Below are 14,946 nucleotides of genomic sequence, written 5' to 3' on the forward strand. Positions count from 1 at the left end.
TTACAGGAAGGAATCCAGAGTTCCTGCCTCCTGAGAGCTTTTCCTCCTGACTTGCTCTTTAAAAACAGAGCAGATTTTGCCTTTTACAGCAACCCAGAGCTGGAGGCAAAAACCTGCACAAGCACACTAGTATATACAGATGTGCACACACCCGAGTCCAACACACACAGAGCAGACAGATCACACCATACGTCACACACAGCCTCCCGCCCCATCCAAGTCTACCTGCAAACGCAGAGGCCCACAGGGGCAGACGCACGTGTGGCGGCGCTGTAACACACATCCTCCTGCACACCCTCGCTCCAGCAGGAGTTCCTCCTAGGCTCCTGTCCTCTTCCCCTGAGGTTCCAGCTCCTCATGTCCCCTCTCCCCCAAGGTCATGTTAGACCACACCAGCCTCCTCACCTACTTCCCAGAGAAAATCCAAGGAAAACAGGTTGGAGCAAGCATTGAAATTGGAGCCTGGACTTCGTGCTCCCCTCACCCCGCACCCCAAGCTGGAGCAGGGAGTGCAGAAAGCATGGCGGATGTACCTCCTTGGGCTTCTGAGTCATCTGCCCTCTTCCCTTGCCACACTTGGCACCTGACAAAGCCATTATCATGGCTTCTTTCTTTTCTTTTCTTTTTTTTTTTTTTTTGGCCACACTGCATGGCTTGAGGGATCTTAGCTCCCTGACCAGGGATCAAACCCCCCATGCTCCTTGCAGTGGAAGCACAGAGTCCTAAGCACTGGACTGCCAAGGAAGTCCCTATCATGCCCATTTTAAAGATGAGGAGGTTGAGCCCAGCAAGGGAAAGTGACTTGCCCAGGACCACATGGGGAGGTAGCAGGGCCAAGGCTCATTTCCCCTCATTGGGACTGGTATCTGCACTTCTTGGAGCCACGAGCTTACCTGGAGGCAGATCCCATGCGTTGCCTGCACTGGAGTTGTGAAGGAAGCTACGAGCCTGAAGCTGACCCTGGGATGAAACGGGATGGTTTGAAACCAGCCTGTACCCCCTGCCCCTCCCCAGAGTCCACGGAGGGACTGCCACATGTGAGGGACTAAGAAAAAGGAAAGCTGAGAAGCCAGGGACGACCACAGGGCTGGGACTGCATCTCTTGTATCTCACTGAAAATACAGCCTGGCACACTGAGATCTGGAGTACATGAATGAATGGCACAGGGAGAGAGATGGACACAGACCTCAGTTCACACAGCCAATCAGTGTATTCCCTATACTAATTTCAACCCCAGGCCAAGCTGTCCCATGACAGTGACAGGCAGGGACTGGCATAGGTTCACAAAGACTAACAGAATTGGGACAAAATTGGAAACCAGAGTTCCCATGTGTGGCTAAGCATCTTGAGGATAAAGCCAGATAGCCAGACCTCCAAGTCCCTCTACAAACAAGCCCCCACCTGCAGCTGAACTTGACCTCATTCAGAAAATGATAATGAGGAAGAGCAGGTACTTCATAGGGCTGGTATATAATCAATTTCCTTATGTAAGATATGGAAAATAACAAAGGGTATCTTATTAGGCAGGCACTCAATAAACCTTTTTTTTTTTTTTGGCTGCATTGCATGGCTTGAGTGATTTTAGTTCCTCAACCAGGGGTTGAATCTGGGCCCTCAGCTGTGAGAGGGTGGAATCCTAACCATTGGACTGCCAAGCAATTCCCAACATCAACTTTTTAATTCTCAGGCCTTTCACCATCAAAACCCTACCCATTCTAGGCAGAGATCACAAATCATGATTCTCTTTTCCTTGAAGTCTTCTGGTGGCCTGCCCTGTCCTCCATCTGCCTGGGCCAGGTGCCCCTTCTGCACACACCTGTATCCTACTTGGGCAGAGCACTGTACTAGGTGCCATGAAATCTGTTCAAATATGTTTCCTGCCCTCAAAGAGCTGACACGTAGGAGACAAGGTCAAAACCACGCAGAAAAGGCAGACAAGCCAATAACATAGGGAAATTAGATGATTTAATTTTAAATCACAGTTTAAAACAAGGGAGTTCACGCCACTGTACGTGACTGCAAAGAGAAATTAACAGGCAGTAATTGCTCTAATGTTTCAGAGGAGAGAAAGCGCACCTTAGGCTGAGGGCAAGGAAGCGCTTAAGGAGGAGTCACTGTTTGAGCTGAGTCTGGAAAAAGCCAGGATTAGGGAGAGGCTGCTGCAAAGGGGGTGTGGACCAGACTGAAAGGAATCAGCACCCCCTCCCCCAGGGCACTGGGAGCTCCTGGAGAGCAGGTCTTGGGTCCCACTCACCTCTGCACCACCACTGCAGGAGCACAGAGCCTGAGGGGGTCAGACACCAGAGGCCAGGGCAGCAATCAGTGCTTTCTGCATCTCTCCTGGATGGGGGACCACCAGTCCCCCTCACCCCTTCACCCACCCAGCCCCTTCCTGTCCTCTGTGCTTTTCCATGTCCCCACCCCGGGATGCAGTGGAACCAACCCAGGAGGGCATTGTGCCCCTTCAATGCGGTGTATTCATCCCACGTAGCCCCCTCTCCACTGCTCAGTGCTGGTGCTCTGTGACTCTCAGGCAGTGCCACACCTTCTCTGAGCCCCATTTAAAAGGCCTGACGATGCACCGAAGGGCATACTGAGGTCGAGGCACACATCCTGGCAGAGGGGTGGGGACAGAGCCTCAGCCCTGGGCACACAGCCTCTTCTCCGGGCTTCTGGGAGCAGCCTGGGAAGGAAAAAATAAAAAAGGCCCAGGCCAGGCTGACAAGTAGATGGATCTCCTGGGTTCATTCAGGGGGCTCCACAGGACACCATGGCCCCTGCCCCAATGCTGGGGCATCAGACAGGAAACTGGGACAGGGCTTTGTTGGGGATGATTCAGCATGCTCGGGCCAGCAAGCCCTCCTTGGACGGTCCATACGCAGCAAGGGTGGTCACGGCATTGACATCTTGCTCCAGAGGTCTGCAGTCCTGTTGTCCATCTACAGCTTGCTCCTGGGCTGGAGGTCACACGGTCCACCTCTCACTTCGGGCCTCCACAGCCTGGACAAGGCCTTCGCCCAGGATGGCAAAGTCCTCCAGGATGGCTTCTACATTGGGCACCATCACCAGCTCCCCACCTTGAAACACCACCATGCGCCCCTTTGTGTTGGAGGCCTGAGAGCATCAGAGAAATGTAGATGGAGGTGTCACGAGAGGCACACGCAGAGACACCAAAACACGTTTCACACCCGCCACCGGGTCACTCGTGGAACCACACACAGACACACATGCCCATGTGGAACACATGTACACACTCAGGAACAGACAACTGTCCCCAGCCAGCTCACCTTTAACGGCTGGGGCTGGAAGCTGGTGGGCTTCCAGAGGACACCGATCACCTTTCCGCCATGCTGGTCATAGAAGAAAAGGGCCAGGTCCCCAAAGGCCTCCTAGGAAAAGGCAGGACAGAGACAAGATTACAGGTGGACACCTGAGAGCCACCCCCACGGCCCCAGCTCCACCTGGATGTCCCCTCCCCAGGGTCAGTCAGCCCTTGAGGACCTACCCTGAGCTGCGCCAGGTAGAGCTGAGGAGGATCGTAGCCCAGCACGGGCATCAAGGAGGAAGGCCCCGGCTCACTAAGCAGGCCCCGGCAGAAGGAGGCAGCTGGCGAGTCCACAGCCTGGCGGTGCCGGGGGATGTGGCGGGGAGACAGGTGGATCAGCACATCGTACATGTCCAACGGTGGCCGGAACACTGTCTGAGGAGGGGTAGTGCCCACTTGGGAGCTGGGAACTGGACCACAAACCCCTCCACATGCCCACTCTGGCTCCCCCCTTCCCTTTTGTCTGACCCGCCCACTATGGGCCAAAATGCTCATTTGAAGGCAGGAACAACAAGACCCAGTTGGTGGCAGCTTGGGTCCCCAGGAGGAGAGCAGGGTAGAAGTGTGAAGCCAGGGCCCCGATTCTCCTGCAGGCTCCCCCACTGCCAGGCGCCGTGGGCAGCTGCAACGCCTTCTCTGGATTCAGTCTCACCAGACAGGGGCCCCTAGAGCTCCAGACTTCCATGGTTCAAAGGCAGAGTCCCCAGAGCCCCTGGAGTCAGTCTGGGCCCGGGGCTTACCCTGATGTCCCCAGGACCCTGGGGATCCATTAGCTGCTTCTCTAGGACAGGCAAGGCCTCGGCTGCCAGGACCATGAGCTGGTGTAGGATCTGGGGGACACACATACATCAGAAAGGTCACACCTGACCACAGGTCTCTCATAGCTCAGGCTGGGCCTGCTTTTTCCTTGGGGGAGAAAACCACACATTTGGGAGCAGGAATGAAATTAAACCTGGGGCGAGGGTCCACCCTGTGTCCATACAGAGCTTTTGCGATCCTGGGGGGTAATGATGACCATGACGGGAAGTTTTGTCCGGGTTGCCAGGAAGACACTGCGGATCTCCACCTGCTCCTCCGCTGCAGAGGAGAGAGGGTCTTGGGTCAGCCTACTCCTCCCCCCAGACACCCTCTACTGCCCTGGGTCCTCCTACTGTACACTTAGCAGCTGCCCATCACAGGGACGTTCCAACATCCCCCAAATGGCAAAAGCGATGAAAGGGACACCGCATCTGCCTCAACTGGGCAGGGTGTTAAACTCCCAGCCTGGGACCAGAAGCAGAATTTTCCACTGCCTTGCACCCTAGTCTGCTTTCTGGGCCTGCACAAGCTGAGGCCTGCCCCTGGCCCCTTCCTACCCTGGGCTCCCACACACCTGGGGAATTAGAAAGCTGATACCTTCCTCTCTGCTGGGACCAGAAGCTCCTCATATTACAACCAGAAATCATCACTCACCACCCCCCCCGCCACCGATCCCGGACCCAAGAGGTCTGGGCATGTATTCTAGCCTGAACCGTTCCCTGCTCCCCACCGTAAGACTTCTCACCTGGTGTTCAGAGCCCCTCTTCCTCTCTCCTCTTCCCTTCACAGCCCCCCAGGTAGCCTGCTTACCATCCCCAGTCCGCTGTGTTTCTGATCATCACGTGGGCAAACCATATCTCTACAGTCTTGGAGCTCCCTAAAGGCTTGATTTGGTCCTCTTCCTCCTTAATAATTCCCTACCCCCAGGCAGTCAGGGTCAGGAGTGGATATCCGGGATAGGGGAGGCAGACAGAAAACCTAACAGACTGACAGGGAAAACCCTTGCCTGCCCTATTCTACAATCCACAAAGGGTAGTTCTTGCACTAGTCCGACCCTGATCCTACCACTTACCAGTGAGCTCATTATTGAGGTTGACAATTAGGGGGTTGTTCTTCCAATCAAAGGTTGATATCAGGAAAAGGAACCGAAGGAAGCCCACCTGGGGGGAGCTGAGAGGAAGGGGTAAGCAAAGCATCTGGGCCAGTCACACATGCCCAGACCCCCCGCGGCCCAGAGAGCCTAGGCCCCCCTGGTATGGATTGCAGGGGTTAGAACCCCTTCTGTCCCTTGGTTCAGCCACCTCTCCCATGTGGACTGAAGCACGGGGGATGAAAGCTGGCCCCAGTGGAACTTCCTGGCTAGGGGAAAGGTGGAGGGAATCACCTGGGAGGGGTGAAGGGCTCAGGGTGCAGGAAAAGGGCAGCAGCCACCAGGTCCAGGCTCTCATCCGTGAGCTCCTCACCTAGGAGCTGGGCGCGCACCCACCGCTTGGCCAGCCGAGCCACACCCGAGAAGGCTGGGTGCTGCTGCTGGAGTCTGCGGGGAGAGGAGGGTAGTGGCCATGACAGTGAGGCCCTCAGGGCCCAAGAACAGTGTTTCAGCCCCGCTGTTGCTACTTTCTCAACTTTACCCAACACTAGCTTCTGTGCTAATGCATTACACGTATCATCTCACATCTTTCTAATTAGTACCCCAAGAGGTTGGTCCTAGCATGATTCCCATTTTACAGGTGAGAAAGATAAGGTTGAGGGGAGGGGGAATCCTGCCCAAGGGACACAGCCAGTGAAGTGGCAGGGCCAGGGTTCTGGCACTTGCCTGACTCCAGAACTCATCTCTCCAACCGGCCTTCCAGCGAGACAGATGGCCAGGAGAGCAGAATGGGGCCAGGAAAGGGTCTACGGACATAAGAGCCTGTGGGGGTGGCCATACCCATGCAAGGTGCTGGTGAGCAGAGGCAACTGCCTAGTGTCCCTCTCAAGGCAGAGGGAGGCGGGAGTGTCCCTCAAGGAGATGATCCCCTCGGGGCTCCGCATCTCCCTCAGGATCTGGGGCTCCCGCTGATAGGCCACACGAATCCGGAACACAAACCCATCCTGTTGGAAGAGGGGATGGCATGGGAGGCAGGCCACCCTGACACCCCTGTCCCCTCCCTCCCTGGGTATCCCTGCCCTGCACCAGCCGAACCTTGAGGACATCGGTGTGCGTGGCTGTGGCGCGGCACTGCAGCCCATGCTGCTGCGTCAGCAGCTCTGCCAGGCGCAGCTGGAAGGCAGCCCGGACCCTCCGTATGGCCTCAGCATCCTGCGGCCACTGCCCACTGCCCTCCAGGTGACATACCACTGTGGAGAAGAGTGAGAGGCCTCAGCCTGCGGCCTGGGGTGAGAACAGTCCCTCTCACCCCCTCGCAAGAGCTCCCTCACCAGTCATGGGCTCCACGTAGGCTGGACAGGGCTTGTCAGGCCGGGGCAACAGTGAGGCCCGCTCTTGCAGCTGTTCATAGAAGGAGTAGGCTGGCCGGACTGCGGTTGGTGGGAACACCTATGGAAGAAGGGGGGCTGAGGAAGAGGCCTGGGACTGGGAGGGAGTGCCCAGAGTCAAGAAGCTGGAAGGGAGAATACCGGGTGAGTGGAGCAGAGGTGGGTGTCACGAAGCAGAAAGAGCTCCCTGCCCCTTGCGCCTCACCTCAGTGTAGCGCAGCACTGGGTGAGCTCCCTGCACGGCAGACACGGTCAGCGGCAGACCTTCCAGTCCCCACAGCAAGCGACTGAGGTCATCGTAGCAACGCACCGCAGCTGCCAGGGCTTCCTCACCTGTGCTGGAGGTCTGAGAGGGAAAAGAAAGACAGGAGGGCACGACCTTTCAGAAGAGCCCCACCACCTGGGATACAGCCATGGCTCAGGCTGCTGCTGCAGAGCCAGGGAGTCCCCTGCTGGACGCTCTGGGAAGTGCAGCCTGGCTAAGATGGGGCTCTCCACCCCCATCCCCACCCCCAAATCCAGCCACACAGGCTGCTTACTCTACAGTCCCTAGCCTTAACGCAAGCCCTAAATCAGGGCCCTTACCTCTTTCAGGCTTTGAATCAGTGCATCCAGGAGGCCCCCCGTATAGTGGACACAGGTATCTGGGATGTCAGCATGGCTGGAAAAGGGGCACAGGCACAGTGTGGGCACTGGGGGCCATGCCGAGAGCTACTGGATGTGGGCTGCTCACCCCAAAAGCTTGGGCCAGACCCTCCTAAAAGGCTCCCCAGCCCATGGCTGCCTCCTGGCATGCAGATGCTAACACTCACAGCGTTAAGAGATGAGTGACCACCTGGTGGGGAATAAGGCGCTTCTGGGCCATAGAGGCTGCCTCCCAGACCACAGCTTCCCGAATGGCTCCATCCTGGAAACGCCGAAGCTCGGAGCGAGATCCCCAGAACTGGCGGAAGTCAGCAGCCTGGGAAGAGGAAAGGGGTAGTGGTAGAGATCAACAAAGAAGGGCTCTGTCAGAAATCTCCCAACAGGGGACTTCCCTGGTGGTCCAGCGGTAAAGAATCCGCCGTACAAGGCAGGGGATGTGGGTTCAGTCCCTGGTCGGGGAAATAAGATGCCACATGCCGCGGAGCAACTAAGCCCGCGTGCCACAACTACAGAGCTCGCGTACCTCAACGAGACAGCCTGCGTGCCGCAAACTACAGAGCCCATGCGCCCTGGAGCCTGAACGCCACAGCTAGGGAGAAAAATCCCACACGCCACAACTAGAGAGAAGCCCGTGAAACACAATGGAAGATCCTGCATGCCTCAACAAAGATCCCGCGTGCCGCAACTAAGAACCAATGCGGCCAAAAATAAACTAACTAAATAGATAATAAATAAATCTTGCAAAAAAGAGAAAAAAGAAAGAAGTCTCCTGACAGGCCTCAATCCAGGTGGCATGAGGACAGTCCACTCCACTCCTTCCAATGCAAGACAGGACCAAATCACCCCTCAGACTCCAGGGCTCCTCACCTCAGGCTGGTCAGCCTCTGGACCCAGCTCAAGAACACTGGTCAGCCCCTCAGGCCGGAGGAGCAATCCCAGGGTCAGGACCCCGGAGTCTCTGTGTTTCGGTGGATCCTGGCTGATGTCCCACTGTAGGATGTAGAAAGGCTGAGCTCAATCCAAGCATCCCACAGCTTGGTCTGGAAACCCACTTTCTAATGAGAGGGATGGTGTGTCTTTTGTATCTCTTGGGACCCTGGGTCCAACCCCCTCGGTCCCACAAACTCCCCAACCAACACCATCTCACCTCTGAGACTGGGGGCCGAGAGTGGGCCAGCAGGTGCAGCCGGGACCCCAGGCCCTGCTCCAGAAGGGTGGTTAGTGGGCCCAAAGCAGCTGAGACATAGTCCCCACCATGATCCTGCAGCTCTGGCCACAGCTTTAGTCGGTGACACGCTGCCTGCAGGCGACTCAGTGGACGGAGACTGGGGGGGCAGAGAGGGACAATGAGGGGGAATCAGGTACTGCTGGTCCCAAGTATCACCACCCCCACCCCCAGGATGATCTATCTGAGCACTTGCCTGAGGACCTTTGCCCCATCACTAGCCCCAGGGACACAGGACTCACTGGCATATCCTGGCACCCCGAAACTTACTGCAGTATGTGGTCAAAAGCCCGGACCATAGGTTTGGGAGTCATCAACAGCAGCTGGAACCCATCGTCCGCTTTGCTGTCCAGCAACACCATAGACAGCCGTGCCTCGTGCTGCACCTGGGGCCACAGAGTAAGGAGGGAACTCCCGCGTGAGACCACCAGCACTGCACCCCTCCCCTTACGGAACACAGGGCCCAGACCCAGAGACGTGCCTGACCAAAGGTCTCTGGAGAGGAGTTTCTGGGGTTCTGGTGCTGGCAGAAGGGACAGGGTCTGGGCTGGGACATCTGGGGAGGCCAGGAGTGGGTGACACCTGTACCTGGTGGCAAGTGGAGGCAGTGACATCAGCACAGAGGTTGAGACGGCCTGAGGAGTCCAGGAAGACAACAGGGAAGGCCTGGTGGAAGTCAGCCAGGGCCGGCTGGGAGGGGGAGAGAGAAGCCAGTCAGGGCTGGGCCTTAACTTCAGGATGCCTTGCCCAGACTCAGCACTGCCCTACTCACCAGGAATGGATCTGAGCTGAAGCACAAACTGATCCCGTTGACCGTCAGATCTGTACTGGCTGAAATGAGCCAGAGAAGGTGGGTGTGTCAGAAGGTATCCCCCTCCCTAGGGACCCAGCCCTCGTGACACCCACCCTCCGGACAGGTGGCTGCAACTGCCTGCCTCTGGGATTCGGTTTGCTCCTCTGTCTGAGGACCAGAGACCGAATGATCCCTGATGGGTATCAGTGGGGCCCTTGGCCTTTCCGAGTCCAGCCGCCTCACCCAGAAACTGCAAGGTGCTTCTCAGGACCTGGTAGCCGCTCATGGTGGTATGGATCTTGTGTGTAGACACCAGGAAGGCAACCAGCATGGAGACAAGGAACCCACTGAATCCTCCCAGGCCCTGAGGGGGAGACGGAGGGAAAGGCCGGAGCTCAGAGCCAACCCACCACTCAGTGAGGCAGGGAAGCTGGGCCAGTCCCCACTCACCTTGTCCAGTTCCCGCTGCCGCAGCCAGACCTTCAGAAGTGCCACACCATCCTTCAGCCCCGAGGCTGAACCCAGCACGGTAGATAGCAGCTGCGCATGGGACTCAAGGGCTGTGTCCTGCAGGACCCATGTGTTATAGTGGGGGGTGGGGGGCTCTGGGCTACCTGTGGGAGGAAAGGGGAAGTCGTGAGAGGAGAAGTCCCCGCAAGACCCTTCCCTCCAACTCCACCTTGATACTCACCATCCCCTGAAGGACTCTGCCCTTGGTACCAGGCAGTCCGCACATTGTTCTTGGACGGCAGCAGGCGGCACGGGCGGAAGAAGTCAGGTGGAGGGCATGGATGCAGACGGACAGTGACCAGACGCTCATCCTTCCCTGGGGGTAGATGGCAGATGCTGAGACCCTGAGGCCCCCTGGAGCCGGAGGAGCCCCTGTACCACCCACACCGCCCCCACTCCCCATTTGAGGGCCTTACACCTTTCCCCTCCAACTTGAGGCCCAAGCTTCTCACCGTGGACTTGAGGCCCTAGTTCCTCCCCCACTGGATTTGTCAACCCATACGGTGCCCTCCACCCGGTATATGCATCCCACCATGCGGCCGCAGCAGCAGCGAGGGTTTCAGGTGGCAGCCATTGGTGTAGGAAAAGCGAACACTGCCAAAGAGTGGGTCTTGGGACAGGTGGTGAGCCAAGTGGGCCAGGTAGAGGGCACGCTTGCGGAAGTAGCGCTGGTTCAGCCCATCCTTGTCCTGTAGGATCTCCTGGAGGGGGTCAGGAGAAGAGAGAGATGGCCAGTCACTTAAGTCCTCGTTGTTGGAGAACTTGGGGGCCGAGATGAAGCCAAGGTCAAAGCTTGCCAACCCCATCTGCTGGCCAGGATGCTTAAGCCACGGCTAGCAATACCACAACTCAGATGAGGAAGACAAAGTTCCAAATGGCAAATCTAAGCTCCCTCAGGACAACTGCAGTGGTCTGTTCTTTGGATTTAGAATTCAGATTTCAATGCCCCGGCAAGCGAGAGGTGGGAAAAAGAGAGGGATCGAGGGATTTGTAGGTGGTGAAATGGCAGACCTCTCCATTCCCCAGACTCTGAACCTCACCCTGGGCATGGTCAATGCCACATCCACATTGATGTCTGGCCGGATGCAGGTGCCCAGAAGGTAACTGCCCACAACAGTGACCTGGGCTGGGGGCAGGAAGCGGAAACAGCCCTTCACAGTATAGGGCACTTGGTGGAGGGGGACTCGAACCCCATCCCGGAGCCATGCCTGGTTGGTCAGCTGTGGGGACAGAGACAGTGACACGTATTAATTTGACTGCCTTCCTAACATGTCCCCTTGATGTCTAGTAGACATCTCAAATTCAACATGTCAAAATGTTTGAAACCAAACTTCTGATCTTCCTATAAACATGTCTTCCCCATTAAGACAACTCCATACTAGCTGCTCAAGCTAAAAACATTTAAATCATCTTGACTCATCTCTGTTAAGAACACCCATTTCACTTTCAAAAGGTATCCAGACACTGACCACTTCTCTACTCTACCCTAGTCTGAGCCATTTTTCAGTGGATCATTGTACAATAGGTTTCTAACTAGTCTCCTTGATTTCACCTTTGTCCCCCTCCATTCTACTTTTTTTTTTTTTTTTTTGCGGTACGCGGGCCTCTCACTGTTGTGGCCTCTCCCGTTGCAGAGCACAGGCTCTGGACGCGCAGGCTCAGCGGCCGTGGCTCACGGCCCAGCCGCTCTGTGGCATGTGGGATCTTCCCAGACCGGCATGTGGGATCTTCCCGGACCGGGGCACGAACCTGTGTCCCCTGCATCGGCAGGCGGACTCTCAACCACTGCGCTACCAGGGAAGCCCCCTCCATTCTACTTTTAACGCAAAAACCTGGGTGAACTTTTTAATACTGAAGTTAGATCACAAACAAAATGCCTGCAGTTATTCCCCATCTTATCCAGGGCAACAGCCAAAGTCCTTGTTTTGGTGCACAAGGCCCTGCGTGATATGCCCCCTCCTCCATAACCTTTCTGAACTTACCTCCTTCTATCTTCCCCTCATTCTTTCCAAGGAATGTACCAGACCTATTCTTTTTTTTTAATTTTTTAGTTTAACTTTATTTTTTTATACAGCAGGTTCTTTTTAGTTATCCATCTTATGTATATTAGTGTATATATGTCAATCCCAATCTCCCAACTCATCATACCAGACCTATTCTTGCCTTTGAACCTTTGTGTTGGCTGTTTTCCCTTCCTGGAATCCCTTCCCTTCCCTTCCCTTCCTTAGATATCTATATACCTGACTCACTTCCTTCACACAAATGTCACTTCAATAAGGCCTACCTCAACCACGCTACTTAAAGTTGCCAAATACTCTCACCCTCTGATATTCCCATAATCCCCTTACCTTGTTCTTCTTCCTTTTTCCATAGTACTTACCACCATCTAACACTGCCATACAGTTTACTTGTCGTGTTCATTATCTATCGTCCATAAGTCTAATACTAGAACATAGGCTGCTTTGTTCACTGATGTACCCTAAGAACACAACTACTGCAAGGCACGTAAGTGTTTGCTAAATGAATGAACACATAATTGACTGCACTCCTAGCTGAGACTCCTGGCAGTGAGAATGAGCTCCCTAGCACCCCATCCCCTTCAGAGAATAACAAGGCCCCTAAGGACCTCTTCTGGGCTTTCCAGTTCCCTCCACTACCTGCCTTACCTCTGTCTCAGGGGTTGAGGGCACCCTCATGATCCGCTGGTTGACCTTCTGTAGGAAAGCATCAATCCGCTCTTTCTTCTTCTCTGACAGCCTCACTTCCTTCAGTAGCTCCTCTACCTGTAAGAAGCGGCAGGGGTGAGTAGTACTTCAGCCTCAGTGTCTCAGGCCCACCTCTCTAACCCAATTCCCAACCACCCAATGGTACCTGTAAACGAAGCAAGCTGGAATGGAACAGACTCTCAGTCTCCCGAAGGCGATTCAGCTCCTCATTGGTAGGCTCCTTGTACAGTTCTGCCCGGCTGAGCTTCACGGGCTGCAGGAGGCCCTCCACTGGAGAACCAGAACGCTTCTTTGAGGATTCCTTCTTCCTCTCCTTGCCTATGCCTTCCAGAGCTGACACCATCACCTGTGGCCAATGAGAGGGAGAACCCAGGGTGACATCACAGATATCTAGCGTCCACTGCCTGACGTGCCACCATGACAGGATGTGGGTAAAGGCTTTACCTGCTCCTGGGCTCTCTTGAATAGGAGTCAGACTGTGTAAAACTCAGAATAACTTTTACTTAAAAGAACATTACTGAGCTCTATGCTGAAATCTCCCTGAGTTGAGGGTTCCCCATCTACCTGATAGCACAAGTTGCTAGGGGTAGTAGCTGACTGGGCCATGCACCAAGCAATGCCTCAGGTCCTTGTAAGTACCAGGAGCTTCCTCTTCTGCTGGGTTAATCCTGGGACTTTGCAAATGCCATCTCCACTCTTGCTCTATCCAAATCCTGCCAGGTTACACACACACACACACACACCCTGCCCCAGCAAGCCCTGACTATAAACTATATAAGTACACATTAAGTGCTCAATGATGGAAGAGCCTACTGACTCTGAAGGACACACTCAGTGAAATCATCCAATCCTCACAATAATCCTAGCAGAAAACGGACACCCGAACGAAGCCCAGTGAGCTAGAGGTTCCAGTTGGTATGCCTAAACTGTGAGCAGGCTTCGAACCCTGGGCTGCAGGATCCCAAACCTTCTCCCCTACAGCCCTGGGCCCCGCCCCCCTCCACGATCCCACACCCTGGAGAGCCTTACTGTAGCGCTCCAGGAGCGCCACCACGTGGAGAGCACAAAACTAGACACAAGAGGAAAGAAGATCCCGTCCAACCTCCAGGAGGACTTCGTCAAGAAAAAGACCCAAGCCGCAGAAGGGGGTGGGTTTTTTTTCAGTTTCAAGGTGTAGAGCTAGCAAACAGAGAGAAGCTCAATTGTCTTTACTATTTCCATCCGGATAATGCCAAGTTCCATCTCCTTTAGCAAGCTCTGATTGTCTCGGTACCCTGGGCTGGAAGCATCAGGGGAAATGGGGCTCTTCCAGAAGGGACCGTTCTCGTGCCCTCGCTAGAGAACTGTTAGGTTCTGCCATCTCCGACACGTTGCGCATTCCTTCCTCCCAGATGGCTCACCCACCTCCGGCTCCCCGGCAGTTCCGCGATGCTGCGCTCCCTTATGTGCGGGGCCCATCCCTCCCGTACTGCTCCCGCACTCCGGGTTTAAAGTCCACTTGCTCTGCACAACTTCTTCCCACGTTGACAGAAATGCCCAAACCGCGTCAGATATGCAGCCCAGAGCGGCAGCTTTGCTGCGGAGAGCGGAAGCTAGCCTCGTGGCACAGGACTCCACCCAGTTCAAGAGCCATAGGGTGAGTGCCCGACGAGTCGCTTGTCATTGGTTTCTGTCACTCTCCGGGGCCGCCCATTATGGGGGAGGGGCCAAATAGGGTTTTCCGATTTACGGCCTCCTTGCGACGCCAGGCCTGAAGCATGCTCGTAACTTGGCGGTCGCTTCCTTTTCCTCACTTCCTCCGTTTGGGTCGAAAGGGGAAGGGCGGGGCTAGATTGGGCCCTCTGGGGAGGGTTTGCTTACTTAACGCCAGTGAGTCCTTTTCTTTTCTCATCTTATCAATTAACCAATCTCGTCAGTTCCACTTCCAAAGTATATCTTGAGTTTATTCACTGTACTCTGTATTTACTGCCGAGTTTGGTGCGCATCACATCATCTTGTGCCTAGAATAATGTAACAGCTTTTTTCCAGTTTATTACATTTTCCAAGTCTACTGAAGCGTTGCTATAATATTATGATGAACGCCCATATACCCTTCACCTACCCACCATAACTTAGTGTTGATGTTTTACCAAATTTGTTTCCTCTTTATGGTTTTTTTTAGACGCCTGAGATTTATTTGTTTAATATTTATTTATTTATTTGGCTGCATCGGGTCTTAGTTGTGGCAGGCGGGATCTTCCTTGCGGCATGTGGGATCTTTGTGGCGCGCAGGCTATCTAGTTGTGGCGTGCAGGCTCTAGAGCACACGGGCTCAGTAGCTGCGTGGCACGTGGGCTTAGTTGCCCCATGACATGTGGGATCTTAGTTCCCTGACCAGGGGTCGAACCCACGTCCCCTGTATTGGAAGGCAGATTCTTAACTACTGGACCACTGGGGAAGTCCCTGT

At 55.0% G+C, this 14,946-nt stretch overlaps 1 protein-coding gene across 5 annotated transcripts; it reads right to left on the bottom strand.

Moving 5' to 3' along the window:
• Positions 1-1,948: 1,948 nt before the first annotated feature.
• Positions 1,949-14,104, bottom strand: NOL6 (nucleolar protein 6). Of its 5 annotated transcripts, none has more exons than XM_060155235.1 (26): positions 13,905-14,104; positions 12,646-12,846; positions 12,441-12,557; positions 10,815-10,994; positions 10,307-10,475; positions 9,956-10,090; positions 9,715-9,878; positions 9,508-9,628; positions 9,244-9,302; positions 9,060-9,161; positions 8,742-8,857; positions 8,394-8,571; positions 8,114-8,236; positions 7,414-7,562; positions 7,187-7,262; positions 6,807-6,947; positions 6,545-6,662; positions 6,309-6,463; positions 6,054-6,217; positions 5,508-5,660; positions 5,196-5,293; positions 4,278-4,402; positions 4,066-4,155; positions 3,506-3,700; positions 3,288-3,389; positions 1,949-3,114 (listed from the first exon to the last, which is right to left on the bottom strand). In XM_060155235.1, the coding sequence occupies exons 1-26, from the start codon at positions 13,956-13,958 to the stop codon at positions 2,965-2,967; spliced, it is 3,435 nt and encodes a 1,144-aa protein (XP_060011218.1). In that variant the 5' UTR covers positions 13,959-14,104; the 3' UTR covers positions 1,949-2,964. The 5 variants fall into 5 exon arrangements, with proteins under 5 accessions (XP_060011218.1, XP_060011219.1, XP_060011220.1 ...); XM_060155236.1 differs by lacking the exon at positions 13,905-14,104 and adding an exon at positions 13,713-13,894; XM_060155237.1 differs by lacking the exon at positions 13,905-14,104 and adding an exon at positions 13,603-13,704.
• Between the last annotated feature and the right edge of the window lie 842 nt (positions 14,105-14,946).

This window comes from Lagenorhynchus albirostris, chromosome 7 (genome assembly GCF_949774975.1).
Source record: "Lagenorhynchus albirostris chromosome 7, mLagAlb1.1, whole genome shotgun sequence".
NCBI lineage: Eukaryota > Metazoa > Chordata > Mammalia > Artiodactyla > Delphinidae > Lagenorhynchus > Lagenorhynchus albirostris.

Coding starts and splice junctions, on each gene's coding strand:
- NOL6 (XM_060155235.1), bottom strand. CDS start 13,958: ATGGGCCCCGCACATAAGGGAGCGCAGCATCGCGGAACTGCCGGGGAG. Junction 12,558..12,645: donor CCAGCTTGCTTCGTTTACAG/GTACCATTGGGT, acceptor CGCTTCTTACAG/GTAGAGGAGCTACTGAAGGA. Junction 9,162..9,243: donor TCAGCTCAGATCCATTCCTG/GTGAGTAGGGCA, acceptor TCCCCCTCCCAG/CCGGCCCTGGCTGACTTCCA.